The sequence below is a fragment of the Notolepis coatsorum genome (genome assembly GCF_963971535.1).
Source record: "Notolepis coatsorum genome assembly, chromosome: 10".
In the NCBI taxonomy this organism is placed as follows: domain Eukaryota; kingdom Metazoa; phylum Chordata; class Actinopteri; order Aulopiformes; family Paralepididae; genus Notolepis; species Notolepis coatsorum.
This window is the reverse complement of record NC_140174.1, coordinates 120,153,456-120,178,057: the sequence shown is the minus strand read 5'-3', so window position 1 is coordinate 120,178,057 and position 24,602 is coordinate 120,153,456. Positions and strand designations below refer to the sequence as shown.

Sequence of the window (24,602 nt, the reverse complement as noted above, 5' to 3'; positions counted from 1 at the left end):
CCTAGCCATCTATTGGCAATGAAAATACGCTCGAATGATCATTTCTCGGATATCCCCTCGATCAAGACGCGACAGGGTACAATCACTACTGATTCGAAAAAGATCAACGACACTTTTAAAGAGTTTTACTCAGTTATATAGCTCAGATGTTAATCTCGACGACCTCTACATTTTAATCGTTCATTGGCGGGCTTGAGATACCCCACATTTCTGAGGAAGAGGCTAAGGAACTGGGGAAACCGATCACCCTTATGGAACTAAGGGAGACGATCGCTGAAATGCAGAGGGGTAAGGCACCAGGCTGGGATGGTATTCCACCCGAGGTGTATTTAGCTTTCTGGGACCAACTGGGCCCATTGATGCTCGATATGATCAATTACGCTATCGAACAGGGGGAGTTCTCAAGAGATGTCAACATGGCGCTGATTTCTTTACTTCTCAAGAAGGACAAAGATCCCAATGATTGTGGTAGCTATAGGCCCTTGAGTCTTAACTAACTTCTTGTATGCATTTATTTAATATCCAGGCTGTTTTGAGCTTTGGGCTCCGGTAGGAGAAGATCGGTTGAATATATATATAAACAATATATGATAACAGGCTGTGTCAGGTATTGCTTATTACCATCCCCGGGTTAATGAATGTGTTTAATTCTATTCTTACAAAGGTTATGTCATTCCAGCCGTTGTGCCTGATCAGAGGGGCACTTACAGGTGTGCACTTTGACCATAACCCCCTTTTTTCCCCTTTCTTATTATTGTCGTTGTTTAAATGACATCTGTTTGCACAATTTACCTGTGACCCGATCCTGCCTTAGACTATCGGCTGGTATGCTTTAATTTAATTTTGTTTTGAATTTTCCTTTATCCATTTGTGCTATAACATTGCGACGTTGATGCGCAGACTTGGAAGCAGTTGGTTGCAGGGTTGATGTTGAGTTATTATATAATAATGGCTATTTTTTCCATTATAGTTATCTCATGTTAGGGCCAAGGCTCACGGTGGTTTTCGACCGATATCTTTATTGAAACAATATATGATAACAGGTTGTGTCAGGTATTGCTTATTACCATCCCCGGGTTAATGAATGTGTTTAATTCTATTCTTACATAGGTTATGTCATTCCAGCCGTTGTGCCTGTTCAGAGGGGCTGTTACAGGTGTGCACTTTGACCATAACCCCCTTTTTTCCCTTTCTTATTATTGTCGTTGTTTAAATGACATCCGTTTGCACAATTTACCTGTGACCCGATCCTGCCTTAGACTATCGGCTGGTATGCTTTAATTTAATTTTGTTTTGAATTTTCCTTTATCCATTTGTGCTATAACATTGCGACGTTGAAGCGCAGACTCGGAAATAGATGGTTGCAGGGGTGATGTTGAGTTATTATATAATAATGGCTATTTTTTCCATTATGGTTATCTCATGTTAGGGCCAAGGCTCAGGTGGTTTTCGACAGATATCTTTATTGAATTTTATTTTTATTATTATTTGTGTTTATTGGACTAGTGGGGGTTTAATCAGGGGTTTATCTAGAGGGGGGTCGGAGTGGGGAGCGTCTTATTGGATCCATGACTCCAGTGGGAAATGATAGGAAGATGACCATCCTTAGTGGATGGGGCATAGGGAGGGGATTGGAGAGTGGGTATAGGAGGGCTTATAATAGGACGGGTGGGTTAGGGTTTAGAGTAGAAGGAGGGGGGGTTGTAACTGGGGTGGTATTTTTATGTGTTTTATGTACTGTTGTCTTATATGTGTGTAATTGTTCCTCCTCTGAACTCCTGGGATTGACCGTCTGGGCCCGCCTGAATCAGCGCCTCTGTACTCAGCCTGGCTGCACTGGTATGTTCTCTACGCATTTAGACAAACTCGACCATGGCTAAATTGAATATTTTAATTTGGAACGCAGGAGGTCTTAACGCCCCACACAAGCGTGCCAGTGTCCTTTGGTTATTGAAGAGAAGAAATATTGACATTGCTCTCCTTAGTGAGACGCATTTATTGGTGGGTGATGTGTCAAGGCTAGCAAATCGACAATATCACGTTATCTCCTCATCCTCAGCCGATGATAAGACGAAAGGAGTCGTCATAGTTACAAGACGTAACCTTGATATCAAAGTCCTGGATGTGTGGTCGGACACGGAGGGAAGGATTACTATAGCAAAAGTTGAGTTCTCTCATAGGAAGATGGCAATAATAGCATTGTATGCCCCTAACACATTTGATTCAGCGTTCTATAATACAATCACGAAGAATATGTTGGAACTTACTGGATACGCTCTCATTGTGGGTGGCGATTTTAATGCGTGCTGGGATGCGGAGATGGATAGGTCCGGATCCTCTGAAACAAGCGACCAAAAACGGTCCTCTAAAGGCGCTCCCATAGTCCAGCAGACTGTACACAGAGCAGACTCCGCGGACGTCCGCGCGGACTCTTGAGCTTTGATCTCAGCGGACAGCAGACCCACAGGTGCGACGCTCCTATTTTCTGAGGCGCGGACATGCTCGGCGTTTTGGTTGACATCGAACTGCATTAAATGTGACACTGCGCGAGCGATTGGTGGCGCGAGGAGAGAGATGAGCCCGTGAATCGCTCTCTCTCTCTCTCTCTCTCTCGCTCTCTCTCGCTCTCTCTCTCGCTCTCCCGCTGATAATGTTCCCTCTGATCTGCCAGTACAGTAGAACAGACAGAATTGTGGGAAATGTAGTAAAACTGGTGCGAGAAATGTAGGAAATAGACCGCGGACGTCCGCTGAGATCTGCTCGACTATGAAAGCTCAAAGAGCCGCGCGGACATCCGCAGAGTCTGCTCTGTGTACAGTCTGCTGGACTATGGGAGCGCCTTAAGGCCCTCAGGATGTGGGCCCAGGACACTGGGCTCGCAGACCTATGGCGCTTATCCAATCCCACCCTCAAGGATTACTCTCACCTGTCTGCCAGACACAAAACCTTCTCTCAAATAGACTATGCATTCGCATCCCCTAATTTGTTTGATAGTTTCGACGTCTCATTGGTTCCCCTGGCTCTCTCGGACCACAAGGGGATTTTCCTTGTGGCAACCTTTGGCAGGCTCTCCACGAGAGCTCCCAGGTGGCGTTTTAACTCAACCTTATTAAAGAACGATGATTTCTGCTCTGAGTTCGGGAGTAAACTAGCGGAATTCTTGCAGATCAATGTTGGCACGGTCGATGACCCCAGGGTCCTATGGAACGCATTGAAAGGATTTATCAGGGGTCATGTCACACTTTTCTCCTCCAACTTACGTAAATCCCGATCAAAAAAACTAGAAGGACTGGAAACATTATATGCGGATCTATACGCATCTTTGCAAACTAACTATAGTGAACGGCTAAACACACAACGTAAGATAGTCAAGAAGGAAATAAACTCCATACTTAAACAACAGTCTGAGTTCTTGATACATAGGACAAGGCAAAATTACTATTTTCACGGCTCCAGGCCTAGCCATCTATTGGTAATGAAAATACGCTCGAATGATCATTTCTCGGATATCCCCTCGATCAAGACGCGACAGGGTACAATCACTACTGATTCGAAAAAGATCAACGACACTTTTAAAGAGTTTTACTCAGTTATATAGCTCAGATGTTAATCTCGACGACCTCTACATTTTAATCGTTCATTGGCGGGCTTGAGATACCCCACATTTCTGAGGAAGAGGCTAAGGAACTGGGGAAACCGATCACCCTTATGGAACTAAGGGAGACGATCGCTGAAATGCAGAGGGGTAAGGCACCAGGCTGGGATGGTATTCCACCCGAGGTGTATTTAGCTTTCTGGGACCAACTGGGCCCATTGATGCTCGATATGATCAATTACGCTATCGAACAGGGGGAGTTCTCAAGAGATGTCAACATGGCGCTGATTTCTTTACTTCTCAAGAAGGACAAAGATCCCAATGATTGTGGTAGCTATAGGCCCTTGAGTCTTCTCGGGGCCGATTTAAAAGTGTTTGCCAAGGTGCTGGCCCGCCGCCTGCAGAGATTTATGACGGTATTGGTACACTGCGATCAAACTGGTTTTATCCCGGGGCGCCTGGCGGCAGATAATCTTAGGAGGCTGTTGCATGTAGTCGATAACAGTAAAGACAATACAGCTCCGTCCACTGTTCTGTCTTTGGATGCCATGAAGGCGTTTGACAGACTAGAATGGTCATACCTGTGGAAGGTACTTGAGGTCATGGGTCTGGGAAAGAATTTTATTCATATGATTAAAGTCCTGTATGCCTCGCCGTCGGCAATGATACTGACAGGCAAAAACTGTTCCACACTTTTCCCAGTCTCCAGATCTTCTAGACAGGGTTGTCCTCTGAGCCCGGGACTATTCGCACTTTCCCTCGTACCATTGGCCCAATTTATTAGGCAATCAGAGGACATCGTCCCCATAATGATCAATAATACACCACACAAAATTGCTCTCTATGCGGATGACCTACTGATTTTTATGGATGACCCTTCCCGGTCGGCCACAAAATTATTGGAAATAATCGACGACTTTGGTAAATTGTCAGGCTTTAAAATTAACTGGAACAAATCAGCCTGCCTACCTCTTAATGAGCTGGCCAAGGCGGTGCGACTACCAGCTGATATCCTCATAGTGGAACATTTTAAATACTTAGGTATAGAGATATTCCCCACGCTGAGTCAAACTACTAAGTACAACTTCACGGGTACTTATGATAAAATACGCCAGGATCTAGACAGATGGTCGTCCCTTCCTAACTCCCTACAAGCCCGAGCTTCCATAATCAAAATGAACGTTCTGCCTAGGATACATTTTGTTAGCTCAATGCTCCCCCTGCCCCCTCCAATAGACCACTGGCGCAAGGTACAATCGATGGTATCTAAATGTATCTGGAATAACAAACGCCCGAGAATCAAAAGAGCTACTACTCAACGTAGGAAACAAGATGGGGGCCTCGCAATCCCTGATTTTAAGCTTTATTTCTGGTCCTTCTCACTGAGACCTCTGATGTGCTGGCTAGACCCTGTAGATGCTGTATCTTGGCGCTCCTTAGAAGCGGCGGCGGTCTCACCGCTAAGATTGCAGGATGTGGTGTACTCCACTGTCTCTATTTCGAAATGCCGGCTGAGGTATGGACCGATCATAACTCACGTGATCCAAACGTGGCGTAATGTACAGAGGTCGTGTGGGGTTAAATGCCCATGGCACCAGGGCCCTCATTCATCAACCTGACTTACGCACAGATTTGTGCTTACCCTGTGCGTACGATCATTTCTAAGCAAAGAGTGGGATTCATCAATTTCAACTTGAACTTGACTCCGTGCTTACGTGTACGCACAGCTCGGACCACACTTAGCTGACGCCCAGTGGTAGAATATCGTTACTACGCATAAGCACTCCTCAGTTCTGCATTAGTTTCAAGGCGGAAATAAAGACACTGGCGCGTGTTCTGTATGACCCCCGTGATTCATTATAGTTCATTGTGAAATAGCGATATTAGTGTAATTATTGTCAAACCCTAAATAGCATGTGGAATAGGTCTTTCTCTCCGAATGAATGCAGGTTTATATATATAGCGTTATGGGGTGCACTGACTGCGCTCGCAGGAACTGTTTTCAGAGATAGCATCAGATAGGGATGAATGAGGGGCAGTCTAATTGCAGAGAGAACATAATATTAACTAGAGTCCACTACCCGAGACACCTCCTTCATTTGTACCGCAATTTGGGACCCAAATTGGAGCTACGAGCTTAAAAGCTTTTCCGTGCTTATTTGATCAAGGTCCAGCTGCAGAGCCGGAGAGACAGACAGCAGAGAGACAGACAGACAGACAGATACACTGTTCCACAGTGTGTGTGTGTGACCACTGACCACTAGTCTCCTAGTAGAGACCCCCCCCCTCTGGACCACCTCCCAGTAGAGACCCCCCCCCCCCCCCCCCCTCTGGACCACCTCCTAGTAGAGACAAGTTTTCTGAAATGTATGTTTATATATGCAAATGAGGCACTTCCCCATTAAATATGTGGACATTTATGGATGCAATAAGGCAAAATGAAGTAAAATGAACAACTAAATGTGTGTTATTGACGTTTTATTGTCACTAGTTTCATAGAAGACATGTTTAGGAAGCAAAATATAACAGAATCTCAAAATCAACAAAAAAGGTATATTTGCCTATTCACCTGCAGTGTCTCGCCTTAATCCTCATCTTCGTCTTCTTCCTAGAGAAGTCTCTACTAGGAGGTGGTCCAGAGGGGGGGGGGGGGGGGGCTGAGTCTCTACTATTCGACTAGTAGTCACGCACACACACACACACACACACACACACACACACACACACACACACACACACACACACACACACACACACACACACACACACACACACACACACACACACACACACACACACACACACACACACACACACACACACACACACACACACACACACACACACACACACACACACACACACACAGGAACAGTGTCTGTCTGTCTGTCTCTCTGCTGTCTGTCTCTCTGCTGTCTCTCTCAAAATAGTATAAGTGCTATCTTGGCCCTGAGAGTTGCTCTCCGGCTCTGCAGCTGGACCCTCTCAAATCAGCACGGAAAAAGCTATAAGCTTATAAAACGATTTAATATGCTAAACTTCGTTTTAAATTCCTTAATTCACTTTTGTTTATTTCATAAAGATTTTCCCGACATAATGATACCTGCCCCGACCAGATCCGTGACTCTGTTGCGATACAGATGAATTATCTACTCAGAATAGTATTATAAAGTGGCTATCTTTTATGCTGTAGATCACAGCTAGTGCAGAACCTTTATTTCAGCGGGGACTGTAGTATTTATTTGACGTTACTGTACAATATATGTGTATTAAAAGACGGAGCTGTCTTTTATTGTATTATAATAATTATTAATATTAAAAATAGATTAAGAAAGGCATTCTTATTCCAGCATGCATTAATGACACTAACGGGCAACGGCAAAACAGTGGTTAATGGTCTTTATTAGTGTTTGCGGTGTCCAGGCAGCAATGGTCTTTTAGGAAGTTAATAGGTATAATATCCGACAGTGTACAACACCCTCGGTTTAGTCCATTCTTCCACATTTCATGGGGGTGTCCATTACCGTATATGGTTAATCGGGGCGGTTTTGGTATGCAAATACGTGAAAGTGTGCACGAGCCTCGGCGCAGGGCCAAGGTGGGATTCATCATGACAGGTGTGCGTAGAACCTGCGTACGCACGTGTGGTGAATCCCGATTTTCCTGTGCGTACACTGATTCTACATTCTGTGCTTACGTGTGGAAATAGAACATGTTCTACGCACACGTTGATGAATGAGGGCCCTGGACTCTCCAATTTTTAATAAGCAGCAATTACTTGTTGGGCACAAGCCGGTTAATATTCCTCAATGGCAGAGGAGGGGAGTTCATACTCTGGAGGATATTTATGATAAGAACGGCCTCCGTGCGTTTCAGGACTTAAGAGAATTTTATGATCTTCCCGGCAAGTCCTTTTTTCTTTACCTTCAACTAAGGTCAGCGCTGAGGGCGCATGGCGTGCCGTGGGCTCAAGCTTTGCACCCACACCGCTTCCTCAGGCTCATAGTGGACAGGACGACCTCCAGAGGGTTTGTCTCAGACTTTTATACGCTCTTAATTCAATCCACGTATAAAAATGTATCATTGGATACAATCTGGCGGGTGGATATCCCGGAGTTGGACCCCGAGTTTGACTGGGATGATTGATTGATTGATTGAAAACTTTATTAACAGATTGCAGAATGGGTACAATACAGTACAGCTCAATACACACAATTGTTAAGGGGATGCAGACCAGAGAAAGACTTTCGTCTTGTTTACATCAGGGTCCCCCATTTTCAATTCATCAGGACATATATGACATACATGACATACAGATAGTCAGTACTGCTACATCTATACATTTATGACATACCAGATTTGCAAATACAGTACTGTTTGTGATACAGAAGGAGTCAAGAAAAGGGAGTATATACATTTGACGTAGAAACTGTACATTGGAGGAGGTTGGGTGGGGGGGGTTGGGTACACTGGGATATTGACAACCATACTGGGTAATTTACATTGGAGGTGGTTGGGGGGGGGGGGGGCACACTGTATAAACAAGCAAAACTGTACATTGAGGGGGGGGAGACTCTGTACAAACAAACAAAATTGTACATTGGACTATTGACAAAACCATACTAGGTAAATGACTGTACATTGGAGGGGGTTGGGTTAGGATATTTACAGGGGCCAGTGTTGAATTGCAGTCTCCCGTAGGTGTCTCTTGAGAGAGGTTTTGAAAGTGGGTAGTGATCCACATTCCTTTACAGCTTTGGGTAGGGCGTTCCACATTGATGTGGCATAATTGCGAAACGTGTTTAGTCCCTTATTTGAGCCGAATCTGGGTTTAACATGATTTGTGGAGCTCCCTCTGGTGTTGTGATCGTGGTATTCACTGACCTTTGGGAAGTATTTTGCCATGTACATGGGTACCTTGGTCGTGTAGTGTATCTTGTAGACCAGGCCCATTGCAAGTTGCTGTACTCTGTCATCTACTCTAAGCCATCCTAGGTTGTCAAAGTGGGCAGGGGTGAGGTGGGTTCTAGGAGTAAGGTCAAGCAGTAGTCTGACCAGTTTGTTTTGAGATGTTTGTAATTTTGTTTTTAGCGCCTTTGAGGTGCTTTGGTACCATGAGGTGCAAGCATAGTCGTAGTACCCCTGAATGAGTGCTCCTGCCAGAGTCTTCAGGGTATTCTTGTTTACCAGAGAGGAGATCCGGTACAAGAATCGAGTTCGTTGGTTGACTTTTTTTATTACATTGGATGCCATTTTGTCACAGGAGAGATTAGCCTCTAGGATGGAACCCAGGTAGGTAATTTCATCTTTCCTTGTGACAATATTGTCACCCACTGTAACTGAGAAGCCGTCGGTCTTGCTGAGTTTGTTATTTGAACCGAAGAGAATGGACTCTGTTTTGCCCATGTGTAATGATAGTTTGTTATCAGCGAGCCATATGCAGATTCTGCCTAGTTCCGAGCTGAGGGTTTTTTCAACCTGTAACTTGTTCTTGTCAGAGACCAGCAGGGCTGAGTCGTCCGCAAACAGGAACAAGTTGCAGTCACAAGCTGACGACATGTCATTTGCATAAATTAGGAACAGTAGCGGTCCTAGTATGCTTCCTTGTGGAACACCACAGCTCACTGTGAGAGGGGGGGATAGGGTACCGTTTACCTCCACCATCTGTTCCCTCCCCTCAAGGTAGGATTGCATCCAGCTCACTGATAGACTATCAAAACCATGATGTTTGGGCAAATGTGGCATTATCTTCCCGCAACCCCAATCACCAGCAAATTAATTTTAATTATATTCATAGGACCTATCTTACACCTAGGAAGCTATTTGCTATGGGACTGATAACCGACTCTCGGTGCACTTTGTGCTCTCAAAAGGCCACTGGCACTTATATGCATATGTATTGGGATTGCCCACCAGTGGCCCGCTTCTGGAGGTCAATAACGGACAAACTTTCAGATCTGTGTGGCTTAACTATCCCATTCACAGCTGTTACGCTACTCCTGAACGATATAACGACACTACCTGCGTCCGTTCAACTAAAAAGGGTTGTCCTAGCGGGTGTCACAGCAGCGAAGAAGCTAATAGCAATGAGATGGAAGGAGCCTGAGAAGCTTACAGTGATTAACTGGTCCCTACGCTTAGTTGTCAGGCCAGTGATGCTACACATTGTATGACGTTATGCTTTAGCACATTTACCCCCGATATGTTTGGATGGATGCCATCGGGTCTGTAATGGTCTTTCCTGGACCAGAGCAGATCAAAGTTATTTATATAGCAAAGTCCTGTAGCAGTACAATAGGCCTGCAGCCACTGGTGCAACCAGAACAGACGGCTAAATCGTTCAGATCCACGACCTATGGATGGAATGGGGCCGGACACAATGCATATTTTGCCCAGGCTCTCAATAGTGAGTATGAGAGATTCAAAGTCAGATTGGAGTTTAGCGGATTGTCTAGCCATTATGTCATTTGCTCCGATATGAATGATAACGGTGTGGGCGGAGGGATATCCGTAGATGATTTCAGGAGTACACTCTAGTAAGTCAGTAACCTTTAAACCGGAAAAACAATATGTAATGCCGTGTGGTATTTGCAAAAACCTGGTGATGGAATCTCCGATGAGTAGGATCTCTGGCTGTTCATGGATGCATCCCCCGTCGTAGATGGCCAGGTTTCTATGGTGAAAAGCCACGGGAGTAGCGTCTGTAGACGGTTTGTCGGGCAGCAGCGCCGTGTGGAGGGGCTCGTTCACAGCGGCATTTCCATCGATAACACTCGCCGTTTGAATGACCGTAGTGGCATGGGCTGTAGAGCACCGCAGGCGAGGACGTTTCATCCTCGGGGAGTCGGACCCATCACCCGAGCCTGGGGAGTTTGGCGATGCGAGAGCACATATGGCAGAGCGCTTTCTGCTCTGGGGCGCAGCTCTACTTCCATGGCCGAGCCGTGAGCTGGAGAGGGCCGTCCTGGCAGCTTCGCTTGGAGCCTGGCTAGTAGCTAGCATCGGAAAGTCATTGAGCAAGGCTACAGCACTAGCAGCAGAAGACTGAAGCGAGGGAGAGCCCAGGAGGCCGGGATCATTACACAGAGGATTGAATCGGTTGGATAGTTGAGGTGAATCAACGGGATCGTAGAGAGGAAGGTAGAGCTTCCTTCGGCCCCTCACCACTGTCGCCCAGGAGGGACTACTGGAGCAGCCCGCATCCGCTTGCTCCATGCTAGCCAGCCTGGACATGATCGCCGTTTGACGCTTGAGAAGATCCATTACTAGCATCTCAATGGACTTCAGTTCCGTTCGTATTTCTGCGACATCCGACGTCGGAGCCATTTCCTCTGGAGAGTTAAACACTGTGAGTACTGTAGCGTGTAGCTGTAGCTATGGTAACAACAAGCTTCGATAGCTTAGGTCACGTCCAGTAAAAAGTCACATAAAACCAATAAATCCAACAGCATAAACGATAAGAGCAAAAGTCACAGTGATCAGTTAAGATCAATGGTTAAAAAATGGTAGAAAGAAAGAAAACGTTTATAATTCCGTGATCGTCAGTAAATGCTGTATGTAGTATGGGTGATATATTGATCAGAGCAGTTTGCATGAATAATAATAAACACTCACGCTGAAAATGACGTCAGCGTCCTCTTACCGTTCGCCGATGAGACTGGAGGAAAAAGATCCCACTTATTTGACGGTGATCTCCTAGATCCATTTCCGGTTTGTATAATCATAATAAACGCCCAAATCATATCGATTATTGAGTTATGGCAGCGATCCATATACACGATGTGTGTCTAGAGTCCCGCAACAATATGTGAGTGCCGGACGCATTTGCCCGGTGCACCGAGATCACAAGAGATCCATTTCCGGTAGTAACTCGCCGATCATCCACCAGGCGGCAGTATTGAAGCGTTGCAGAGTTGTGCAGGCTCCCACTGCATCAGACCAGGCTCCGTGAGGGCATTCTGAATACCATGGCGAAAAAATTAAATATGATCTCAATAACGTTGTACGCCGTGGAATGGCAGAATTAGCATGACCTTGAAACACGTTGTACGACGGTTTTGGCGCAGGATGTGTTAATTGCTTGCCTGGGTAAATAAAGGTTAAATAAAATGTAAAAGAAAATATATGTAGTGTACGCCTCAGCTTGGCGAGACAACTGGGAACCTGAGTGTACCAACTTGTGGAAGAATCCCAGGGTCTTTGACAGAGAAAGGTTTTTGAGAAGCTCTGGCCTAAAGAAGGTTACCTTTGTGTCCTCCGTGGCATCCCCAGTAGAGGGCAGTGTTTCCTGCCTTGTCCAGTCCATTAATGCCCACCTTCATCTCCAGACACTCCCTCAGCCAGCTCAGATTACCTGACACACACACACACACACACGGTTCTCAACTTGAACTGATAAGAGATTTTGTCGACTAAGTTGAATAGTTCATTTAACTGACAAATCTTAAAAATTGTGTTTGCTGCATTCTTATTTTTCTGCAAATGAGTGGAATCTTGCAGATGGACAACTGGAAATCTATTTGTGGCGGGTCAATCTGTTGTGATGGTCAATCTGATGTTGTGATGGTCAATCTGATGTTGTGATGGATGGGTCAATGTGATGATGTGATAATCTGATGATATGATGGTCAATCTGATGTGATGGTCAATCTGATGTTGTGATGGTCAATCTGATGTTGTGATGGTCAATCTGATGTTGTGATGGTCAATCTGATGTTGTGATGAGTCAATCTGATGTTGTGATGGTCAATGGGTCAATTTGATGTTGTGATGGTCAATATGATGTTGTGATTAGTCAATCTGATGTTGTGATGGTCAATCTGATGTTGTGATGGTCAATGGGTCAATCTGTTGATGTGATTGTCAATCTGATGTTGTGATGGGTCAATAAATGAATGGGTATGTATGGTAAACACTGCCAACCAACAGATATAATGTGCAGGACACTGACTGAGCTCACCTCGCTTGGCCGCCTCGTGCATTGGGTTGTCAATGGACTCCGCTTGTTCCGCCACTGTGAGAGAAACCCAACGACAAAAACACATAAATGACCCTGACGAAGACGGACCCAAGTTGGCTGCAATGTGAAGGTCTAGTTCCTTTTTAAATACAGTACGTTCATGCTATCTTAGTCTAGTTTTAGAACAGAGCAGTTGCAGAATAGAGAAGTATTAAAGGTCAAAAATATAAAGTGATGCATTTTCCTTTCAAAGAATGTTAGGTCACATTATACTTCCTTTGTTATCTTAATTGTGGGTTATTTTGTGGGCGATTCCACAAAAGATACGAGGAAGAATAATAAAATCGATAATGCCCCAAATGCATTATATTGATGATCAAATACAGTTTGATAGGAATCTGCGCGAGATAAACATTTTCAAATGGACGTGCTTCTAGAAGTTACTACTGATCATCTGATGTTGACCGGATGGGGGGGGGGGGGGTCGTTTATAATTCCGTGGCCAACGTTAGATGATTCATCTAGTGTGGGTGATATGATCATTAGAGCAGTTAGTATCGAACACGTTAAAAAATAACGCTGAATCTTACCGTAGCTTCCTCATAGAGTTGGGCAATGAGCGTGGAACAGAAATATTCCTATTATGGGATGTAGAAATATACGATCCATTTCCAGGTTGTATAATAGTATATACGTCCAAATCATGTTGTTTATCGAGTTATTGGTAACGGATTGCTATCCGTTGTGTCTAGCTCGAGTCCTGGGACTATTACCGAGTGATCAGACCGAATTGAAATGAGCACCAGCTTCCATTTCCTGTTTCCGCTCTGGGCGATCCGCCGATCGGCCACCAGATGGCGCTCTTGACGACGGTCATTTTTGTACATGGTAAAAAAAACTGACCTGATCTCATGTAACCTATCAAATGCAATGAACAAGGTCCAACACTGGTTGCAAAACTCATGCCTACTGCTAAATACAAAAAAAACGGTATGCATGATGTTCAGGAAACGACCAGTCAGAATCACAAGATCTAATGTGTTTCTGGGGGGGGGGGGGGGGTTACTGGAATTGGTTTCCCATTTCAAGTACCTCGGCATCATCTTGGACTCGAACCTATCCTTTAAGAAACATGTCAAAAAAGTTAAACGCACAATACATTTTAATTTAGTTAATTTTAGACAAATCCGGCCTTTTTTAACAGTCGATGCTGCAAAAACGTATCTTCATTGCATGATATTCTCACATATTGAATACTGCTTCACAAACTGGTCATTTGCTGGTGTCACTGTCATGAAACACATTGAACAGCTTTATCATAGAGCCATCAAGGTATTTGCAAGGAAACCATTGTCAAAGTCTTAAAAAGCTCTTGTTTCATCTACAAATGCCTACATGGACTAGCTCCCCCTCCTGTACAGGAATTCATCTACAAAAAAAGAAACATTGGACTCTGCACCAGGTCAGACACCAGAGTCCAAAAAGAAGAAGAAGTCCAACCAGTCATGTGAACACATGTGACATGCTGTTATGTATTTGTAATTTTTTTTTACTGTTTTTATGTGTCCTGTTTTTATGTATTTGTACATTTCTTACTGTTTTTATGAGTCCTGTTTTTATGTTTGGGGACAACGGATGGAAATTAGCCTCGTGCTAAATCCGGCAATTTTTACACTCCACAGTGTTCATTAATTTTGCATTGTCCCGTCCAAATAAACGAATAAAAAAAAATTGAACCATTGGAGAGTTGAGAGGGGATCAACAGTAGATCTCAAGTCTCCGGGGGAGAAATATGATTTCGATCACAGATTTTTGAAATATTGATATCAAAGACGTGGTACAGCGTCTTTGGCAGAATGAGCATGGCGGGGAAAGACGTGCTACGGCGTTTTTGGCGACCATAGTGTTAAAAGGTGAGGTTAGCTTTCAAAAATATCATTTATTCAAGGGGGGCCGATGGGCGTGGGGTGGGGCTCTCGGGGGCATGGGGAATAGCGGGCTTGGCTCGGTGGGGGGGTCCCCTATCCTTTCCTCTACTGGGCCTGGCCCAATTGATTCAAGGGACCCGTGTCGATGGGGGCCCGGCTACGGGCGCAGCGGCCTAAGATATGGGGGCGCCAATGGGCTCAACTCGGGGGGGGGGGGGGGGGGGGGGGGAGTCGGGGGTCAGCGTTTATGCGGTTTGACCCGGGAGAGTGGGATCCCGTGGGTTGTGGGTTGGTTGTGCGTGGGGTGGGGGCTTGGTGGCATGGGAGGTAGCGGGCTTGGCTCGTTGGGGGAGTATGCCCTCGCCCCTCTACTGGGTCGGGCCCAATCAGATTCAAGATGCTGGTGTCGCTGAGTGCTGGACCCCGCGTGGGACGGACCTGGGATGCGGGGGAGCCCGGTTCTAGGGGGGGGGGAGGGTGGGGGGGGGGGGGGGTTCCTCTTGCGGGGGTCTGGGAGGATGAGCGCAGCCGAGTTCAAGGGGCCTACATCATTGTACTGTTGTGTTATTGATGTTATTGTATATGTTGTGTTGTATGTCTATAAATGTTCAATAAAAATTTAAGTAAAAAAAAATATATATATATATATCATTTATTCAAATAGAATTTCCAAAATGATACTCATTTTCAGTCACATTAATAACAAAGGGCATTTTGAGTTTCATATACTATTGAAACAAGGATTTTCTTAGCTTTCTAAAGACATCACATCATCTTTGTAGCCAAAATAAACAAGACATGTGACTGAACTGTGTAAAGAAAAGTGTCCCAGTTTTGTAGCCTTTTTGACTTTACATGCCTATATTAAACATTTAATGTTTTCAGAACTGTGCAAAAAATATATATATATATATCATGTGTCCCATTTCACTTGTTATATTTCCACATTTTAGTGTTCTTCAGTTCTTTTTTTTCATTCAGTGTGAGAAATCCAGTCTCTTTTGAGCTTTAACAAGTCCATCAAAGTCAGGTTGAATGTCTGAGGTGGAGATGCGAAGCACAGCTGACAGATGTTCATCAGTGAGAAAGGATCTGTACCTGGATTTGGTAAACGTCATGACTGAGAATGTCTGTTCACATATGTAGGTGGATCCAAAGAGAACCAACATCTTCTGAGCATGTCTCCTCATGTTTGGAAAGTTCTCCTCCTTGAGAGCAGAGTAGAACTCTAGTAGTGATGCTGACTTAAAGTGCTCTTTCAGTAGTTAATCAGACTGCAGGTCAATGAGTTCAAGCTGAACAACTATCAACACTGCAGGTAAAGGGAGAGGAAACCAGCTGCATTTCATCCTCAACCTTTTTGAAATCTTGAAAACCGGTGATCAGCTGATGGTTTGACTTCTTTCAGGGTTTTCATGTGTTTGAGATTGTTGCTGCCTAGTTGCCTTGAAATTAATTGCAACTTTGTCATGAAGGCTTTCACATGGCTATGCATTTCATGAGCAAAAATGCCCTTGCCCTGCAGTTGTGTGTTCAGTAGGGATGGGTACCGTTCACATTTGAACCGATACGGTACCGGTACCTGTGAATCGATACCGGTACCCAACGGTACCTTTTTTCTGTACTTTAGTCTCTAAAATGTAATCTACCTAAAAAAAATCCAAACTTCAAATAACCACACTTTCCTAGGTAAGCGTATATTGTGCGTGTGAACGTTGACATGAAAAGAAAAAAGCAAAAAAAAAAAGAATCACAATTAAAAAATATATACATTTATTTATTATTATAATTTTTTGAATTATCATGTAATCTTTTGCGGGCCGGTCAGAAACATCCCGCGGGCCGTATTTGGCCCCGCGGGCCGTACAATGCCCAGGTCTGGGCTAGCATATGTATGATTAGCAACAACACTGATTTTTATGGATTTTCAGTTTTTTTTTAATGTCAGATTAAAAAAAAATACAATCTTTTATTCAACTTCAGCACTGATCATATTCATTTTATAATTCTAACCCTTTAAAACACTTTGAATGCCATCCATGAGTTTTCTCGTGTTTACCCCCCGCGGGTTGAATGCCCACTCACGAGAATATTCGTTTTATTCGTTTTTTTATTTATTAGCGATCTGAAATCATATTGCATCAAGCAAGTCTACCGTTGGAGATCCAGTCACCCCAGGCGCTCAGATGTGAAAAAAGCGCCCCCTATCGTCTCCCAGATGGTAAATCACCCTTTTGGATTGGACTCAATGAAAATTGGTGAAAAAAACCCGCACTCCACATTTTACTTCTCACTCATGTAACCGGGGTCTACCAGAGTTCACTCTGGAGCCTCGGAGCCGCAGGGAATATGTGTTTTACTGTATACATGATGGATCAATCAAATGAGCGATTTTTTCGAATGGCAATAGGGAATTGGAATAAACCATTTGGATACCATCTGATCTCAGGTAAGGAATCTATGTTATCAGTATTAGGATAATCAGACTCGTTTTCACAGAGATATAGGTCGCTTTCACATATAGTTTTGGTGGACTCGGTGCGGTTCTGGTGGTGAAGTTGCAACATTGTTGCATTCTTCATTTGGTTCGCTTGCGCTCACATAGCAATCTGTAAGGCGCACCGAACTTTCTGAACAATGTCACACAGTCGAAAAGGGCGCTCGTCTATTGCAGGGGTTCCCAAACTTTTCAGGCTGGGACCCAGAAAATAAGGCGTCAGAGAGCCGCGGCTCAATGCACATCGTCAGGCTTTTTCTTTTGCCAGACGACCGATTTTTTAAGCCAAATATCACTTCAACCCTATTAAGTGGCCCCTGTAAATATCCTAACCCAACCCCCTCCAATGTACAGTCATTTACCTAGTATGGTCTTGTCAATAGTCCAATGTACAATTTTGTTTGTTTGTACAGTGTCTCCCCCCCCCCCCCTCAATGTACAGTTTTGCTTGTTTATACAGTGTGCCCCCCCCCCCCCCCCCAACCACCTCCAATGTAAATTACCCAGTATGGTTGTCAATATCCCAACGTACCCAACCCCCCCCACCCAACCTCCTCCAATGTACAGTTTCTACGTCAAATGTATATACTCCCTTTTCTTGACTCCTTCTGTATCACAAACAGTACTGTATTTGCAAATCTGGTATGTCATAAATGTATAGATGTAGCAGTACTGACTATCTGTATGTCATGTATGTCATATATGTCCTGATGAATTGAAAATGGGGGACCCTGATGTAAACAAGACGAAAGTCTTTCTCTGGTCTGCATCCCCTTAACAATTGTGTGTATTGAGCTGTACTGTATTGTACCCATTCTGCAATCTGTTAATAAAGTTTTCAATCAATCAATCAATCAAGTTAGTTCAAGTTAGTTATTCATTTATATGTGCTATTTATGAGAGGGCTAACTTGTTGCAAAATAATAATGATAATAATAATAATAGCCTCATTAAAATACTATTGTTGCTTCGGTTGTTTTCAGCGTTTTATGTGCATAATCTGTTATTTAGTTTGAAATGTTCGTTGAAATAAGTAGATTTTTCATTTTTGTTTATTTATTAAGTTAATATAAAACCATATAGTCACATTTTAGAATACAATAGAATAGAATTTTAGAATACAACTAGAAACACTGTCCTGGCCTGCTTCTAAGTTCAGTTCTAAATTATTTTTATTTTGGAAATCATCTCGCGGCCCTCCCGTGGCTGCTCGCGGCCCACCTTTGGGTGGCGACCCCGACTTTGGGAACCACTGGTCCATTGGACAGTGGAAATGTGTGTGGCTGCGAGCCCGTGTGTGCGCGCGCGCGCGTGTGTGTGTCTGTGTGTGGACTGCGAGCCCTCCAGATCAGCGGAGGCGAGTTTTGACGTGGCATTGATCCAATGCCGTGCGCCTCGGTAATAATATAATAAGCCGCGTTTTTTCTTCCTTCTTCCCAAGATGCACAGTTAGATATATAGATAGATATATAGATAGATAGATGCAGTGTGCTTGTTTTGCAGTGAATGCTGCGAGCAGTGGTAATAATATGCACACCCTATATTTGGTTCGCGTTTGGTCCGATGAAGCGAACCGAGAGTTTTTGGTCGGACCAGAGTTAGTGTGTTTGGTCCGCGGACCGAGTTCGACGCGCATTCACACAAACCCGAAAAACCGGACTATCGAATTCTGGTCCGATAGTCCGGACCAAACAGCCCCTGTGTGAAAGCGACCATAAGCTTTTATGTGATTGTGTGTTATCGCTGTTTGACTGTGCGCGCCGTCAGGAAATAGGAGACTCGATTTTCGGCTTGCCGCAAGAGCGTGCGTGCGTACACATATACTATCGATAATCTAGCGTTTATTTGAAAACTATTCATGACATGGCCGAACAATGACAACGTTCTAGAATATTCCAGTAAAAGGCGATTATCATGGAATGTGTTGTTGTTTTTTCCGTGAAATCAAGTGATTTTCAAAATGCTAGAAAAAAGGAAATGAAGCGATAAAAAAAACAATCTGCCATGACAATGTTGACTGGAAAATGAGTCTTTGATAAGCGATGGGCAGATTAGACACATAGCCATAATTTAAAACATAGATTAGGCGATATTAACGTTAACATTGGAGTGGATGTGGGCATTCAACGGACTAATAAGAAATTACACTTGGGCAGTCAAAGTGTTAAGTGTGTGTGATGGCATATATTTGCAATATATCAAATGCAAAGTAGATTTTTCTGGGGGGGGGTTATTACAGGATAGCATGTGACAATGATTAGCAACAACAGTTTTTTGTAAGGGTCCCGCCTCCACCAATCACATGCATCCCTTTGCTGCAACTGGAAACACCGGCCTGGCCTGCTTCTAAGTTCAGTGGCCTGATTTTTTATTTATTTTTTTTTAATCATCTGGCGACCACTTTGGGAACCCCTGATCTATAAGATCTTTCTCCTGGGTGCTGTGTGTCATCTATAAGATCTTTCTCCTGGGTGCTGTGTGTCATCTATAAGATCTTTCTCCTGGGTGCCGTGTGTCATCTATAAGATCTTTCTCCTGGGTGCTGTGTGTCATCTATAAGATCTTTCTCCTGGGTGCTGTGTGTCATCTATAAGATCTTTCTCCTGAGTGCTGTGTGTCATCTATAAGATCTTTCTCCTGGGTGCTGTGTGTCATCTATAAGATCTTTCTCCTGAGTGCTGTGTGTCATCTATAAGATCTTTCTCCTGAGTGCTGTGTGTCATCTATAAGATCTTTCTCCTGGGTGCTGTGTGTCATCTATAAGATCTTTCTCCTGGGTGCTGTGTGTCATCTATAAGATCTTTCTCCTGGGTGCTGTGTGTCATCTATAAGATCTTTCTCCTGGGTGCTGTGTGTCATCTATAAGATCTTTCTCCTGGGTGCTGTGTCATCTATAAGATCTTTCTCCTGGGTGCTGTGTGTCATCTATAAGATCTTTCTCCTGGGTGCTGTGTGTCATCTATAAGATCTTTCTCCTGAGTGCTGTGTGTCATCTATAAGATCTTTCTCCTGAGTGCTGTGTGTCATCTATAAGATATTTCTCCTGGGTGCTGTGTGTCATCTATAAGATCTTTCTCCTGGGTGCTGTGTCATCTATAAGATCTTTCTCCTGGGTGCTGTGTGTCATCTATAAGATCTTTCTCCTGGGTGCTGTGTCATCTATAAGATCTTTCTCCTGGGTGCTGTGTGTCATCTATAAGATCTTTCTCCTGGGTGCTGTGTGTCATCTATAAGATCTTTCTCCTGGGTGCTGTGTGTCATCTATAAGATCTTTCTCCTGGGTGCTGTGTGTCATCTATAAGATCTTTCTCCTGGGTGCTGTGTCATCTATAAGATCTTTCTCCTGGGTGCCGTGTGTCATCTATAAGATCTTTCTCCTGGGTGCTGTGTCATCTATAAGATCTTTCTCCTGGGTGCCGTGTGTCATCTATAAGATCTTTCTCCTGGGTGCTGTGTCATCTATAAGATCTTTCTCCTGGGTGCTGTGTCATCTATAAGATCTTTCTCCTGGGTGCTGTGTCATCTATAAGATCTTTCTCCTGGGTGCTGTGTGTCATCTATAAGATCTTTCTCCTGAGTGCTGTGTGTCATCTATAAGATCTTTCTCCTGGGTGCTGTGTGTCATCTATAAGATCTTTCTCCTGGGTGCTGTGTGTCATCTATAAGATCTTTCTCCTGAGTGCTGTGTGTCATCTATAAGATCTTTCTCCTGGGTGCTGTGTGTCATCTATAAGATCTTTCTCCTGGGTGCTGTGTCATCTATAAGATCTTTCTCCTGGGTGCTGTGTGTCATCTATAAGATCTTTCTCCTGGGTGCTGTGTGTCATCTATAAGATCTTTCTCCTGGGTGCTGTGTCATCTATAAGATCTTTCTCCTGGGTGCTGTGTCATCTATAAGATCTTTCTCCTGGGTGCTGTGTCATCTATAAGATCTTTCTCCTGGGTGCTGTGTCATCTATAAGATCTTTCTCCTGGGTGCTGTGTGTCATCTATAAGATCTTTCTCCTGGGTGCTGTGTGTCATCTATAAGATCTTTCTCCTGAGTGCTGTGTGTCATCTATAAGATCTTTCTCCTGGGTGCTGTGTCATCTATAAGATCTTTCTCCTGGGTGCTGTGTGTCATCTATAAGATCTTTCTCCTGGGTGCTGTGTCATCTATAAGATCTTTCTCCTGGGTGCTGTGTGTCATCTATAAGATCTTTCTCCTGGGTGCTGTGTGTCATCTATAAGATCTTTCTCCTGAGTGCTGTGTGTCATGTATAAGATCTTTCTCCTGGGTGCTGTGTCATCTATAAGATCTTTCTCCTGGGTGCTGTGTCATCTATAAGATCTTTCTCCTGGGTGCTGTGTGTCATCTATAAGATCTTTCTCCTGGGTGCTGTGTCATCTATAAGATCTTTCTCCTGGGTGCTGCGTCATCTATAAGATCTTTCTCCTGAGTGCTGTGTGTCATCTATAAGATCTTTCTCCTGGGTGCTGTGTGTCATCTATAAGATCTTTCTCCTGGGTGCTGTGTGTCATCTATAAGATCTTTCTCCTGAGTGCTGTGTGTCATCTATAAGATCTTTCGCCTGGGTGCTGTGTGTCATCTATAAGATCTTTCTCCTGAGTGCTGTGTGTCATCTATAAGATCTTTCTCCTGAGTGCTGTGTGTCATCTATAAGATCTTTCTCCTGGGTGCTGTGTGTCATCTATAAGATCTTTCTCCTGGGTGCTGTGTGTCATCTATAAGATCTTTCTCCTGGGTGCTGTGTGTCATCTATAAGATCTTTCTCCTGGGTGCTGTGTGTCATCTATAAGATCTTTCTCCTGGGTGCTGCGTGTCATCTATAAGATCTTTCTCCTGGGTGCTGTGTGTCATCTATAAGATCTTTCTCCTGAGTGCTGTGTGTCATCTATAAGATCTTTCTCCTGAGTGCTGTGTGTCATCTATAAGATCTTTCTCCTGGGTGCTGTGTGTCATCTATAAGATCTTTCTCCTGGGTGCTGTGTGTCATCTATAAGATCTTTCTCCTGGGTGCTGTGTGTCATCTATAAGATCTTTCTCCTGGGTGCTGTGTGTCATCTATAAGATCTTTCTCCTGGGTGCTGTGTGTCATCTATAAGATCTTTCTCCTGGGTGCTGTGTCATCTATAAGATCTTTCTCCTGGGTGCTGTGTCATCTATAAGATCTTTCTCCTGGGTGCTGTGTCATCTATAAGATCTTTCTCCTGGGTGCTGTGTCATCTATAAGATCTTTCTCCTGAGTGCCGTGTGTCATCTATAAGATCTTTCTCCTGGGTGCTGTGTGTCATCTATAAGATCTTTCTCCTGGGTGCTGTGTGTCATCTATAAGATCTTTCTCCTGGGTGCTGTGTGTCATCTATAAGATCTTTCTCCTGGGTGCTGTGTGTCATCTATAAGATCTTTCTCCTAAGTGCTGTGTGTCATCTATAAGATCTTTCTCCTGGGTGCTGTGTGTCATCTATAAGATCTTTCTCCTAAGTGCTGTGTGTCATCTATAAGATCTTTCTCCTGGGTGCTGTGTGTCATCTATAAGATCTTTCTCCTGAGTGCTGTGTCATCTATAAGATCTTTCTCCTGGGTGCTGTGTCATCTATAAGATCTTTCTCCTGGGTGCTGCGTGTCATCTATAAAATCTTTCTCCTGGGTGCTGTGTCATCTATAAGATCTTTCTCCTGAGTGCTGTGTGTCATCTATAAGATCTTTCTCCTGAGTGCTGTGTGTCATCTATAAGATCTTTCTCCTGGGTGCTGCGTGTCATCTATAAGATCTTTCTCCTGGGTGCTGTGTCATCTATAAGATCTTTCTCCTGGGTGCTGTGTGTCATCTATAAGATCTTTCTCCTGAGTGCTGTGTGTCATCTATAAGATCTTTCTCCTGGGTGCTGTGTGTCATCTATAAGATCTTTCTCCTGGGTGCTGTGTGTCATCTATAAGATCTTTCTCCTGGGTGCTGCGTCATCTATAAGATCTTTCTCCTGGGTGCTGTGTGTCATCTATAAGATCTTTCTCCTGGGTGCTGTGTGTCATCTATAAGATCTTTCTCCTGGGTGCTGTGTGTCATCTATAAGATCTTTCTCCTGGGTGCTGTGTGTCATCTATAAGATCTTTCTCCTGGGTGCTGTGTGTCATCTATAAGATCTTTCTCCTGGGTGCTGTGTCATCTATAAGATCTTTCTCCTGGGTGCTGTGTCATCTATAAGATCTTTCTCCTGAGTGCTGTGTGTCATCTATAAGATCTTTCTCCTGGGTGCTGTGTGTCATCTATAAGATCTTTCTCCTGGGTGCTGTGTGTCATCTATAAGATCTTTCTCCTGAGTGCCGTGTGTCATCTATAAGATCTTTCTCCTGGGTGCTGTGTGTCATCTATAAGATCTTTCTCCTGGGTGCTGTGTGTCATCTATAAGATCTTTCTCCTGGGTGCTGTGTGTCATCTATAAGATCTTTCTCCTGGGTGCTGTGTGTCATCTATAAGATCTTTCTCCTGAGTGCTGTGTGTCATCTATAAGATCTTTCTCCTGGGTGCTGTGTGTCATCTATAAGATCTTTCTCCTGGGTGCCGTGTGTCATCTATAAGATGCATTCTTAGACCAGAGGGATGACATGTATGAATTCTTAGACCAGAGGGATGACATTAGGGCTGCACGATTTTGGGAAATAATCTAATTGCGATTTTTCGGACAGATATTGCGATTCAGATTAAATTTGCGATTATAATAAAAAATTATTTAAGCAGCCCCACAGAGGTTTATTGTAAAATGGGGCTCTCATCTGGCCTACGCATGGGTCTTTTCGGGACACAGAGCCTGACAATTTTTCTTTTTACCTGGGAATCGATACCGGTACCCAACGGTACCTTTTTTCTGTACTTTACTCTCCCTTTCTGAGGTCTAAACTTCACAACACACAATCTAATCAAACTTCCCTCTCCCAAACCGATCTTGTATCTCAATGGGACTTCCTGGTTAAACAAATGATTTTTTTTTTTTTTTTTGATAATTGCATCATTCCAAATCACGATTTCGATTTAAAATCGATTAATCGTGCAGCCCTAGATGACATCATGTATGAATTCTTAGACCAGAGGGATGACATGTATGAATTCTTAGACCAGAGGGATGACATGTATGAATTCTTAGACCAGAGGGATGACATTGCAGTGCTCATACTGGGACTGGAAAGGGTGAAGATGGTGCATCAATAAATAAACGTCCTCTACTCACCATAGTTACTTGGGATCAGGCCGGTCCTCCCCCTGCATGTCCCCTTCCACCAATTACTGTCACTCTGAGGATGACAGACAGGCAGTGAGAGAGAGCCAATCACAATGCGGAAATCATTTGCTTTCTCGCAATCCAGAGTCACTGACGAAGTGGAAGGGAGAGACGGAGAGAAAAGAAAATGAGAGAAACAAGATGGAGGGAAAAAAAGAAAGCAAAAAGGGAGAAGAGAACGAGACAAGAGACTAGAGCAGGAACCAAGCAGAGAAGGACTTGGGAAGACAAGAGACTAGAGCAGGAACCAAGCAGAGAGCGACTTGGGAAGACAAGAGACTAGAGCAGGAACCAAGCAGAGAGCGACTTGGGAAGACAAGAGACTAGAGCAGGAACCAAGCAGAGA

At 44.0% G+C, this 24,602-nt stretch overlaps 1 protein-coding gene across 1 annotated transcript in view; it reads right to left on the bottom strand.

Moving 5' to 3' along the window:
* The window catches only part of ostf1 (osteoclast stimulating factor 1), a 103,470-nt gene that overhangs the window by 26,960 nt on the left and 51,908 nt on the right, over positions 1-24,602 (bottom strand). Inside the window, exons 4-6 of the mRNA XM_084323895.1 lie at positions 24,206-24,269; positions 12,555-12,608; positions 11,841-11,948 (exon numbers count right to left, since the gene is read on the bottom strand). Coding sequence (XP_084180021.1) covers positions 11,841-11,948; positions 12,555-12,608; positions 24,206-24,269 — 226 coding nt within the window. The remainder of the gene's footprint in view (positions 1-11,840; positions 11,949-12,554; positions 12,609-24,205; positions 24,270-24,602) is intronic.